This window comes from Rhinoderma darwinii, chromosome 3, assembly GCF_050947455.1.
Source record: "Rhinoderma darwinii isolate aRhiDar2 chromosome 3, aRhiDar2.hap1, whole genome shotgun sequence".
NCBI classification, from domain to species: Eukaryota; Metazoa; Chordata; class Amphibia; order Anura; family Rhinodermatidae; genus Rhinoderma; species Rhinoderma darwinii.
The window spans coordinates 350,471,240-350,484,773 of NC_134689.1; the positions used below are offsets into that span (position 1 = coordinate 350,471,240).

General features: G+C 44.4%; 1 protein-coding gene and 1 non-coding gene across 3 annotated transcripts in view; both read right to left on the reverse strand.

Annotated features, from left to right (window-relative positions):
* Positions 1-11,642, reverse strand: part of TIA1 (TIA1 cytotoxic granule associated RNA binding protein) — a 28,379-nt gene extending 16,737 nt beyond the window's left edge. Inside the window, exons 1-2 of one of the 2 annotated variants that reach the window (XM_075858506.1) lie at positions 11,396-11,642; positions 2,697-2,793 (exon numbers count right to left, since the gene is read on the reverse strand). In XM_075858506.1, coding sequence (XP_075714621.1) covers positions 2,697-2,793; positions 11,396-11,421 — 123 coding nt within the window. In that variant the 5' untranslated portion in view covers positions 11,422-11,642. The remainder of the gene's footprint in view (positions 1-2,696; positions 2,794-11,395) is intronic. The other variant, XM_075858505.1, reaches the window with a different exon arrangement.
* A 211-nt stretch (positions 11,643-11,853) lies between these two features.
* Positions 11,854-11,924, reverse strand: TRNAG-CCC (transfer RNA glycine (anticodon CCC)). The gene has a single exon. It is a non-coding gene; the product is annotated as a tRNA-Gly (tRNA).
* Positions 11,925-13,534: the final 1,610 nt, after the last annotated feature.

The window sequence follows — 13,534 nt, forward strand, 5'->3', positions numbered from 1 at the left end:
CTGGCTTGTGTGTCCAGAAGCTCCATAGAAATGAATGGGGCGCGGGTCACGCTTGTGCGCATGCTTGACCGCCGCTCCATTAATTTCTATGGAGCTGCCGGACACACAAGCCAGAGACAGACCCCGGAAGCCCCAGGCTTCTCATGGAGCACTTTGGGGGACTTTCAGGCCCCCGTTCTCCTTATCACTGGGATACAGGATACATGCGTTTTGAGGGACAGTCTAGGCAATGCATGCTCTGTGAGCTAAACACATCAGCAGCACGAATCTCTGATAGATACATTTTAGAAAACTGTCTGGAGTTCAGGATGAAGTGCCTGGACTGGATACAATTGTATCGACTTCTTAGCCGAGAACAGGACTAGACGTGAGATTTCCATGATGTATACATTTAAACGGATGCCATTATACCCTACAGGTGATGATTGTAGCAGATGCTTAAAGGGAATGTGTTGCCAGCAAAACATGTTTTTTTTTTTAGTTAAACAATTAGTGTGTGGGTGATTAAACATTGTTCTAATTTTTTTCACGAGTCAGGAAATATTATAAATTGGATTCAATTTATAATATTTCCCAGCACTGGTGACTAGATGGAGCAATTCCAAAAATTGCAGCATTGCATGTGGTAAAGCAACCACATTGCTTTATGCTGCAAAATTGGGAAAAAATCCCTCGCTCTAGTGAGCTCTCAGAATCCCCCCCTCCTTTATCCTGGCTAGTGCCGGGATAAACGAGGGGTTTGAACGGTGTAACCTCCTACACTGTGTGTCGCCATTTTTTGAGCTAACACACAGTGTAGTAGGTTTACATACAGTAGTAAAACACACTGAAACACGAACATACATAGAAATCACTTACCTGCTCCAGTCGCCGCCGCTCCCTCCGGTCCATCCGCTCCATCTGCTGCCGCTGCTCCATGTGCACAAGTCCGGAAGCCGCAACCGGAAGTAGTAATCTTACTGCCCGGCCGCGACTTCCCGTCCACAGGAAAATGGCGCCGGACGGCGCGCATTACAAATCGGACTGTGTGGGAGTGGCGCATGCGCCGTTCCCACACAGGAACGAGCCCCGTTCGCAGTCCCTATGGGACTGTGGCTGCCGTATTCCATGTCTGTATGTGTCGTTAATCGACACATACAGAAATGGAAAAAAAAAAAAATGGCAGCCCCCATAGGGAAGAAAAAGTGTAAAAATAGAAAAAAGTAACACACAAACACACAAATAAATATAAACGTTTTTAATAAAACCCTAACATAAAACGGATATAAAAAAAAAATATTTTGGTGACACTGTTCCTTTAAAGAGAACCTTTCACCTCCCCATACATGTGCAGCTGAATGCACAAACCCTGGGGCACTTCACATTTTTTTTCCTGCCTCGCTCCGTTATTTAGATATCTGTGCCGTTCTATTTGGCACCCGATATTAAAATAACCCCCTAAATAGTCAATGGGCGTGTACTGGCAAGGGGGCGTGTTAGTATGGCTGTGACACTGACCAATCAGATATGGACAGTGTTACAGCAAGAGCGAGGAATGAGAGGGTATGCCGCGCGTGCGCACGCTCTCACTCCAAAGACTTTCAAGATTAGTCTTCTGCCGAACTGGCAAGGGGGCATGTCACTACTACGGACATAGTAAGCTGGGGAGCGCTTACACTGTCCGTAGCGGTGACACGCCCCCTTGCCAGTTCAGCAGACAATACAAGACTGATCTCTCGCAAGGGATGAGCGCTCTCCTCTCCACAGCTCTTGCACTGTCCGTAGCAGTGACTGCCAGTTCGGTAGAAGACTTCTCTTGAAAGCTGAAGAGTGAGAGCGTGCGTGCGTGTTCTCTCTCTCTTGCTGTAACACTGTCCATATCTGATTGGACAGTGTCACAGCCATAGTAACATGCCCCGTTGACTGTATCGGGGGGTTATTTAAATATCGGGCACCAAATAGAACGGCACCGATATCTAAATAACGGAGGAGGGTCGAATTTTTTTTTAAAGTGCACCAGGGTTTGTTCAGCCCTCCCCATGCTGCACATGTATGGGGAGGTGAAAGGTTCTCTTTAACAGTGGCATTTCTCACCTATAGGCTATAATGGCATCCTTTTAACGTAAACATCATGAAAAGCTCTCATGGCATATACATTAAACGGATGCTAGATTAGCCTTCAGGGTGACGGATGTCACTGATCGTGTTGTGTAAATACTAATAGGCAACCAAATTCAATAGTCAAAATTGCAGATCGTGTGTATTATTAAAGCGTGTAAAGTCACCCAAAATCTATTATGCTTTACAGAACTTAAAGGAGGACCTGATTCCATAGCTTTTTTTTTTTATTTTATCCTTGAGGATATGGGGGATTCTAGAGATATGGCCCACTGTTGTGTTGGCTCCCTATATGCTGTGGCTAGCCAATAGGGTGGAGCTAGCTTCCCTGCCTCTGATGCTGACCAATCAGCACAAGTCAGCTTGAGGGTAGTACACGCCTTGTTGTCTAATTAGAGCAAATTAGCATGTAGGGAGCCAACAACAATGGGCAATATCTCTGGATTGGGGGTCTAGGGAAAAAAGAAAAACAGCGCTGGAATCAGGGAGACAGTGGTAGGCCAGTTCAACTTATATGACCTAGTGACAGGTCCTCTCTAACCTGAAGTGAACTGCCCCTGCAGATCATACACTTCATTACTTTATAACAGTCAACTCACGTCCATAATCATCTTGCAACTTTTGCACGGACCGATCTGGCTGAACACTTGAAGAATCAGAGCTTCGGTAACATCTCTAGACAGGTTTCCCACATAACTAAAAAGAAAAACAACAACAATTATCTACAAAAGGAACATAAACCAGACAAATGGTCATGCATCAATACATAGACACGAAAATTTACCAGCTGGAGCATGGAAACAATTATCCGCCTCTAAGTAGAAAGGTATGTTTAAATATACAACCCATATAGACAAAAATAGATCCGTGGAATGCTTGGAAACCATTGGAAGCCAAGGCAAGCCACCAGATAACTGGACATATAGAAATTCACAGGAAACTCCTTTAGATGTTAAAAGCTGCATCCGGCAGCCTCCAAACATTAGACAGCTGATAGACCGCACCAAAATAGAAGGCTGACAAAATCCTCAACCATATTGGTTTTCCCACAAACACAAATCTCCGGGCCAGGCAGATATTGTTGTAATTGGTGATCTGGATCTATGACAACACGGCAACTGATAAATCATAACGCTTTGGGCCTGTAACATATCTCAGCATTGAAATATTACAACCATTTGACAATTGCAATGTACACTAGAGGCCCCTATTCACCACTTAGGCTGTAGTCATTGTGTCCTGGCAGGGACTATATATCTCAAAAGGTGGGATCTTTCTCAGGCCTGAGAAAGATCTCAGTGAGTTGGATGGAAAGGTCACTGTTGGGGTGAATAAACACACCTTTTACTTTATTCACTAACTGGAGCGCTGCCTCAATTCTTTATGTCTTGTATTAGCCGGAGAGGATTTTTTTGCACCCAACCACTGGTGCTGTGTTATATACACAAATACAGCTCAATAGCATAGCAGCAAGACATCCTAGGACTCGGGAATAAACGGAAGTTCCCGAGTGCAAACTAAATAAAGCGCGTTCATGAGAACATGGAAAGCGACCACAACGCCATACTAGTCGGGATGTGTCTTTTCCGGACCATAGCCAGAGGAATGGGTTATGGTCGGATCTAGGGTTGTCACTATACCAGAATTTGGACTTCGATACCGATAGTTTAGTATTGCGATTTCGATACCAATTCGATACTTTGCCAAGAGTAAAAAAAAAAAAAAAAGTTCTTCCATTTTCTTATGTGAGGCGCGTGGTGTGATGATAAATTTAACCTCCACGTGCCTCACATTAATAGTAATTAACCCCATCATGTGTCTCAGTCATAATGGGTTAATGTGTAAGGTAAATGATGGGGTTAATTACTATTACTGTGAGGCACATGGAGGTTAAATTCATCACGCCTTGTGCCTTACATGGCGGGCGCACTACAAAACACCTCCATGTACCTCACATTAATAGTAATTAACCCCATCATGTACCTCACACATTAACCCATTATGACTGAGAAACATGATGGGGTTAATTACTATTAACGTGAGGCAAATCGAGGTTAAATTCATCATCACACCTCGCGCCTCACATCAGAAAATGGAAGAACTTTTTTTGTATTTTTTTTATTACTGTTGGCAAAGTAAACGAAGTATCGGTATCGAAGTCCAAATTCTGGTATGTGACATCTCTACTGGCATGTGAGACTAGGGCATTATATCAACAAGAAGGGGGAGCGACGTATTAATACTAGAGGTGCACACAGGGGTGTTATACCTGCTCTGTACCCCCCTCTCTGGTCACTGCTTACACCTGTTTAGTAATCTGGCTATTTAGCCTGTGATTTAGGGTTTTGATTTACCTTAATAAAATTCTATTTTTAATCGTCTGAACTTACGGAGCGGTTTTCAGGCAAAAACAGCTCCTGAATTTCAGACGTTTTTGCAAGTACTCGTGTTTTTCGCAGCGTCCATTACGGACGTAATTGGAGCGGTTTTTCAATGGAGTCAATGAAAAACAGCTCCAAAAACGTCCAAAGAAGTGACATGCACTTTGATGCGGGCGTCTTTTTACGCGCCGTCTTTTGACAGCAACGCGTAAAATGACAGCTCGTCTGAACAGAACATCGTAAAACCCATTGCAAGCAATGGGCAGATCTTTGCAGACTTATTGGAGCCGTCTTTTCAGGCGTAATTCGAGGTGTAAAACGCATGAATTACGTCTGAAAATAGGTCGTGTGAACATACCCTTAGTTGCTTAGTGTAATATTTGAACAATGGAAAACCTGGAAGCGCCGATTCCATTGCACCATGGTCACCACTGGCGACCAACAGAACCCATTGACTTCAATGGGTTCTATTGGGGTGTCTGTGGTTTTAATGGAAAAAAATAGCACAGAATGCTACATTATTGTTTCCAGTATTCTCGGCCGCCATGTTTTTCTTGTTTCCCCCCCCATTAATTTCAAAGAGAGGTCAGAGGCCAAAACAGAACATGCAGTTTTTTGTTTTGTTTTTTTCAGGCGAGAGGCCAAAAGCTGCCCCGGGAAAGAAAAGCCCCTGCATCCCATTTCGGACGTTTCTTGGTGCCGATTCCGACACGGTTAGGGTATGTTCACACGCCGAGTCAAAAACGTCTGAAAATACGGAGCTGTTTACAAGGGAAAAAAGCTCCTGATTTTCAGACGTTTTTTTAAGCCACTCGCAATTTTCGCTGTGTTTTTTTACAGCCGTTTTTGGAGCGGTTTTCTATAGAGTCAATGAAAAACAGCTAAAAAAAACATCCCAAGAAGTGACCTGCACTTTTTCACAGCCGTTTTTTCAAAACAGCCGCGCAAAAAAACGGCCCGTCGGAAGAGAACGCCGTTTTTCCCATTGAAATCAATGGGCAGATGTTTGGAGGCGTTCTGCTTCCAATTTTTCGGGCATTTACGCCACGAAAAAAGGCCAAAAATAAAACCGTGTGAACATAGGCCGTGAAAATACCTTTACCGTGTCAAAATCATCACCAAAAAGCTCAGTGAACTGCCCTGAAGGCGGATTTTTATTATTGTTGTTGTTTGTGCAGAGATGCAAGTAAGGCTCTGTTCACGTCACGTCAGAACAATACATCGGAGGTGTAAGTCAGAAGTATATTGCCATACAGTGGCATACTTTGCTCTTTGATGATCCAAAAATATACCTGATGCTTAAATAATCTCAAATAAACAGCAAGAGTACCAAAATATATCTTTATTGTCCCAATAGGGAGAACATTACCCACAAAATACAAACATTTAAAATACAGATAATTTAAAAACACCCCGGATAGGAATGTCCACCGTATCCCATAGAAATGGTCATACTATATACCATATAGCGATAAGGAAATGTATAATCCTAGTACAGATTCCACCAGGAGATCAGAAGTCTAGAATGATCAACTGGGTAGGCATAGAAACCTCATATAACCCATATGTGGGAGTGCAGAGACAAATCTGTATCAAAAAAATGAGCACTTAATTACCTGGGGTGGACATGATGAAAAGAAGACCTAATCCGGGGAACACCTCGACGCGCGTTTCGCTTCCTTCGTCAGGAAGCGAAACGCGCGTCGAGGTGTTCCCCGGATTAGGTCTTCTTTTCATCATGTCCACCCCAGGTAATTAAGTGCTCATTTTTTTGATACAGATTTGTCTCTGCACTCCCACATATGGGTTATATGAGGTTTCTACGCCTACCCAGTTGATCATTCTAGACTTCTGATCTCCTGGGGGAATCTGTACTAGGATTATACATTTCCTTATCGCTATATGGTATATAGTATGACCATTTCTATGGGATACGGTGGACATTCCTATCCGGGGTGTTTTTAAATTTTCTGTATTTTAAATGTTTGTATTTTGTGGGTAATGTTCTCCCTATTGGGACAATAAAGATATATTTTGGTACTCTTGCTGTTTATTTGAGATTATTTAAGCATCAGGTATATTTTTGGATCATTGATTATTGATAATTATATCTGGTGGTATGATAGGTGCTTAAGATACATTTTTGTTGATACTTTGCTCTTTGGCCACAAAATAATAATAAAAAAAACAACGCATTCTGCATGGTATACTTTTTTTGCAGTGGCTTACTGTATAGGCAATGAATGCTGAATAGAGCTCGAAAGGACAACCTTTTGGCCTCCGTTGGGTGTATGGTTATGTTCAGCACAATGGTGGAACTTCTAGTGTTGCAGCTATAGAGGCTGCTCTGGGGTCTGCGAGACAAGGGGAGCCCGTTATATAAACACATAGTCCTACCTGCGCTAGTAAGCATCAGGACGTTCAGAGGAGGAAAAAACGGTGCGGCCGGACGGCGGTGGCACTTCAGCTAGAAGCGGATGGTGGGAGGTCAATGACATCTTCTTGAGGGAAGTCAGCAGAAGTGGCACTGTGACTAGTTACCTCCATCAGGACAAGCAGAGTAAGGGTATGTCCACACGGCAGCGTCCGTTACGGCTGAAATTACGGGGCTGTTTTCAGGAGAAAACAGCTCCGTAATTTCAGCCGTAATGGCATGTTGAGGCGCTTTTTCGCTGCGTCAATTACGGACGTTAATGGAGCTGGTTTTCCATGGAGTCAATGGAAAACGGCTCCAATTACGTCCCAAGAAGTGACATGCACTTTGACGTGGGCGTCTATTTACGCCCCGCCTTTTGACAGCGGGGCGTAAGAAAAATGACCGTCGGAATAGAACATCGTAAGACCCATTCAAATGAACGGGCAGATGTTTGCCGACACTATCGAGCCGCATTTTCGGACGTAAATCCAGGCGGAAAACGCCCAAATTACGTCCGTAAATAAGCCGTGTGAACATACCCTAAGGCCCCATGCATAAGACCGTAGATTCCATCCGTAATTACAGACCCATTCATTTCTATGGCCGACAGGCACCTTCCCGTAGGTCCCATAGAAAGTTTCTGTAAAAAAATTGGACATATCCCATTTTTATTGGACTGTGCTCCTATACTTTATAATGGGAGCACAGCCCGCAAATGCGGACTACTGTCTGCGGCCTTCCGTAGCCATAATCACCAACTGGGATTAAGGCTATGGCCGTGTGTAGCGGGCCTAAGTGTAAGGGCTTGTCCACATGTAACCGAATTGCTGCAGAAAATTTCTGTAGCATTTCCGCTAAAACTAGCAGACGTTCCCAATTCTTGCGTTTTTTACTGCATAAAATGGTGAAGATTTTGCTGTGTTTTTTTCCCAAGTCTGTGAGACGGCGATACTTCCTCTGAAAAACGCAGCAATTCAGTCCACTTTCCGCAGCAGCAATTTAAAGGCTGCGGAATGAAAAAAACAAAACGCACTGCAAGTGAATTTCGTGACATTGTGTGGATGAAATTTGTTAAATCTCACCCCCTATGCTGCTACTATATTCTGCGGCGTATTTTCCACACGCGATTCCGGACAGAAAATATTCAGCAATTCCACAATGCATGCCGCTCCCCTCCAAGGTGCTGTAGCCTGCAGAGAGTGTGTGTGTGTGTGTGTGTGTGTGTGTGTGTGTGTGTGTGTGTGTGTGTGTGTGTGTGTGATATATGTATACATACATATCAGCACTTGTGGGTTCACACACACACACAAACTACATAATGAATACAATATCATACATATTAACCAGTAATGTCCAAACGTATTAATATTAGGATTAAACCCGCAATCGCTAGAATAGTAATACAGGAAATATATTACATATACTTGGCAGGGCCCGGAGTGCAGGATACGGCACTTGGAGGAGAGCGCACATGACTTGAAGCACTTGTGTGTTCATAGACACATTACATAATTAATATAATGGTCATGAGAGAGGGGGGGGGGGGAATTCAATGGTTTGTTATGGAGCCCAACCTCTACTAGTTATGCCCCTGGTCCAGCATATAAGCCGGGAGCTTTCCTGGCACATACACCAACCATGTTTGCATAACATGATGTGAACAGAGCCCAACTGCAAGAACCTGTGCACATTGTTTGCAACTAATGGTAATATGGTAGATTTATGACAATCTCTGGACTCATACTAGATAATAATGAAATCCCTCTAAATAATATTGAGGCGTGACAGAGGATTTACACCCAAAAGATCATTATTAGATATTAGTAAATTAAACGTTAAGATCCATAGCCAAGGATTGGTAACATGATTTTTATTGGCTTCTTTTCTTTTGTTTCAGCCATATTTTTCTTGCCATTATTCTTTGGTTTGTTTCAAAAGTGGCAAGTGTCCGTCACCCCATAGAGGCTGTCACTTATCTTTTCAGTGCGTGACACGTTGTCATCAGTTTCTGACGTAGCTATTTTCCATACCAACGATGAACAATCTAGTTAGATAAACCTATTTCTGAGAATGTTATGAGCATCTTTTTATATGACAGACATTTCCCCCAGTACATACGGCACACAAGCCGGCATTCTACAATACAAGTTCCAACATACAGTGGATGAGCAACATATACTGATCGCACTGACGGAAATCTTATGTAGATGATGAAAGGTAAAGTCCACCATCCAGACTTGTTTTAAGGGATGCTCCGTAATATATATAAAAAGAAAAGTAGACCCGGAGTTTTATATACAAAACTCTGGATCTACTTTTCTTTTTTTCCTCTTCTTCGAAAATCTTATGTAGGCAAAATCATTTTTGATCAACAATAAGTGGCAATTTCATTGCTGATGTTTTTGTGCATTTACACTGGACAATCATTAAGATCTACACAAGGGGTCGTCTTATGACAATATCTATCCATATTATGTCATATGGACATCGGAGGGAGGCTACCAGCTCAGGACCCCGTGTATTGGCCCGGGCTGAGAGTCACTGTAAGAAGAAGCTCTCTCTGGAGAACTCGGCCCATCCATCTATTTCATGGACATTTATTTCGCCCACCACGTAAGGCTGGATTCACACGAGCATGTTACGGCCGTAATGGACGGAACGTATTTCGGCCGCAAGTCCCGGACTGAACACACTGCAGGGAGCCGGGCTCCTAGCATCATAGTTATGTGCGACACTAGGAGTCCCTGCCTTGCTGCCGGACAACTGTCCCGTAGTGTAATCATGTTTTCAGTACAGGACAGTAGTTCCACAGAGAGGCAGGGACTCCTAGCCTCGTACATAACTATGATGCTAGGAGCCCGGCTCCCTGCAGTGTGTTCAGTCCGGGACTTGCGGCTGAAATACGTTCCGTCCATTACAGACGTAATGTGCTCGTGTGAGTCCAGCCTAATGGTACATCTGGCTGGCTGCAACTTCCGATTGTCATGGCGGGTGATGGGGTTGGATTAGCAAAGCTGAACATCAGGCCGACTTCAAACTAGAGAGGGGTTGTCATGTTGACACAAACTCTAATTTGCGAGTGATCAGAACACTTAGGCCGGGTTCCCACGGGATGGATACGCTGCGTAAAGACCATGCAGCGTGTCCGACCTAGAACACGCACCAAGTGCAATTTTTTCAGGCGGAAATTCCGCTGCGGAAGAAAGCCATTCATACTTACCCCCTCCCTCCTCTGACGTCCGCTCCAGCCTTCCTGAGTGACGTTTCAGACCATGTAACACTGCAGCTTGTGATTGGCTGCAGCGGTTACATGGGATGCAAAGTCATCCTAGGAAGGCGTTCTGGTTACGGTTTTTTTCCCCGGCATTGTGATTTTTGAGACGTAAACACAAATTATGCCGCAAAAGTCGCAACACTTGGCTTTCTGTTGCGGTTTTTGCATCCCCATTAAATTCAATGGGGAAAACCCACAACAGAAAATCAACAAAAACACAGCATAAATGGACATGCTGCGGAATTAAATACCTCACCGCAGGTCAAGTTAACGTTTACGCTGGAAATTCTGCAGCATTTACACTACGTGGGAACCCGGCCTTATTGCTACATGCAAAGGGACCCGGAGATAGAAGTTTAGAGGCAACAACCAATATAGCAGTGGACCCTGCGGTCACTTCTGAATAAAAGGCAACTGTAGAAAAACAAACAACTATTACATGTGCCGACTTCTGATTGACAATAATACGGGGCCATAAACCCATCGTATTGACATTGCAGGTTTGGCCATGAGAATTTTTTTCTGATCTGGAGGCCCCAGAGAATCTAAACATACCACATATTTTTAGTAGGAAAAGTAAAAAAAAAGCTGCATAGAAAATCACAGACTAACAAAGAAGGGAATTGCCATCAATATGTGATCAGTGGTTGGGGGGCCCAATAAAGCATTGCTCAGCCTTCTTCCCGAAACAGGGCCATCCTGACCTAGCACTGTACAGGAAATTGCGACAGTCCCTTTATAGTGATTGGGACAATGCTGCTGAAATACCTATGAATGTGTAGTGGTGGTAATGAAAAAAACCTTTTATAACTAGGCATTGTGGTGGCTCCAAGGGTAGGGCCCCCACTGATCAGATATTGCTGGTATAACATAAGGATGCCACTATCAGAACCTCCTACACACAGTGCGGCCTATACAACACCACCACACTGGATCTTATGTAGAAGAACAGGCACAGACATTGCTTAAAGCATTTACCCATAACAACCAATCAGATGCAAGCTAACATTTCACACGCACAAGTTACACAAAGAAAGCAGTGAGACTATTGGTTGATATTAAAAAAAAAAACACGCTCCATTGTCCGTTTATACATATATGAGGCCTAATATCTACATCATGTTATACCTATAGCCTCACTATTATTAGCGCGCAATATTATCTCAGCCCTCCGCGGCCATTGTATAATGAAATCTACCAGCAGGCTCTGCGGCCTTTGAAACTCACAGGGTCCTGGGCATCTCGTCCTCCATGACTCCAAGCTCCGGGTCCCTCTCTGTCCTAAGGGACCCGGCGGGAAAGCGTCTTGTGAGTTAAGTCCGAGCTGGACAGGTGAGTCGCCGGAGATGTGAGCGACGATAAAGAACACCGGACACCGACGTCTGCCGCTCTATCTACCCGCTACGTGCTGCACTCCAAAGCCTCTCACCGCCCCGGCCTGGAACAATGCAAGAGAAACCGTCACCACAAGATGGCGGCGAAGCAGAACCGCGCATGCGCAGAACAAGGACCCCGGAAAAGGCTGTCCTTTCTAAATGCCTTTTAGCAGTCAATACAATATACATCGGAACAGGTTACATGAAAATAATGGCAATATTGCCTTCTAGAACCACACATAACTGCGCCAGCAGCAACAACGAGGTGGTAATTAGCGTCAAAACTAAAATATGGGGACAAAACCGATGTGCGCCGCCCGGGAATCGAACCCAGGTCGCAAGAATGGGAATCTTGCATGATACCACTACACCAGCGGCGCCACAGAGGACGTCTGTATTGTAACCATGCCAATGAGCATGTCACTCAGCTGGGTTAGACAGACAAAGAGGCAAATATAAGCAACTTATTATTATTATTTTCAAGTTATATAAAAAAAAATATCCATCTAGAGCTGGAGGAGAGATCGAGACCCACTTCAATCCGCAATATTCTGTCCATCAAAACAACGGAACTGTCTGGCATTGTTCGCGTCCGCCGTGGGACAGGTCCTGCACTCTATTCATTTTGTTTCCAATGTAATTGAAAATGTATCTATGCTGTATGTGTGGGCATGGTTGGCAACTTTTAAGACTGATGCATAAGCCCCACCCCCCAAATACCGACCACACCCCTTACAAATACACATGGATGCGAACACTCAGGCACTTACTAGTCAGAGCCCCCTAAGAATAAAAGTACAGATAACAAAGCCATACTGGGCTATATGTAAACAATGCTACTATAGTGTACCAATAAACAATGCCACCCTTCTGCCCACCTAAACTGTACCCCTTAATAGTGGACATGCACACCTTAAAAATACTGTCATACTGTACAACTGGACAGCGTCGCCATATGGTACACCTAAGGCTTCGTTCACATCTGCGTTGGGACTCCGTTCATGGGTCCTGTCGGACCCTTCCATCAGGGGAACCCATGAACAGAATCCCAACTGAAGCAAACAGAAATCGTAGGTTTCCGTTTGCTTCACCTTTGATTTCAATGCTGACGGATCCGGTGCAAATGGTTTCCGCTTGTCGCCGTTGTGTAATGGTTCCGTTCTTTTGACAGAATCAATACCATAGTCGACTGCGCTGTTCATTCCGTCAAAATGACGCAACCCTTACACAACGGTGACAAACGGAAACCTATGGTTTCCGTTTGGATTCTGTTCATGGGTTCCCCTGATGGAAAGCTCTGACGGAACCCATGGAGTCCCGACGCAGATGTGAACGTAGCCTAAAAAGCTGCAAAATATCGTACATAAACATACCTCCCAACCGTCCCGGATTCAGCGGGACAGTCCCGGATTCCGGGCAGTGTCCCTCTGCCCAGGCGGCCAAAGGTATGTCCCGCTTTCAACCTAATTCTGAAGCAGGGAATCATCAGCTCCCTGCTTCAGAATTAGTTAATAGCGGAGGAGCAGAGGGAGCTTCTCCGGTCGCCGAGGACTCCCCGGGCACAGCGTTACTTTAAGCGCTGTACTCGGGGAAGCTCTTGACGTTACTATCCATATATGGACATTGACATCAGGAGCTTCTCCTGGAGCGGAATCCTCGGCCAGAGTCGGCAACGGGGATTCCATTGAAGGAGTAGCCACTGTGGATATGTCAGAAATATCCTTCATGGGAAAACCCCTTTAAACTAACCAGACGCGTTTGATTTCCCTTATTAAAACTGATTATGTCACTGATAATAGTTTTTTTGGGCGGCACAAACAATGAAGATTACGTTTTAGTTTATCATTGATCTTCGGCTTTATTCACACTGGTCAATTATGGCTACAATAGTTTGGAAACTAGAGAATCGTGACTGTAATTGGCTAATCGAATGGCCTTTAGGCTAGCCCTATAGGCGAGAACACATGGGGAGGCGGCTGCATGTGGCTGA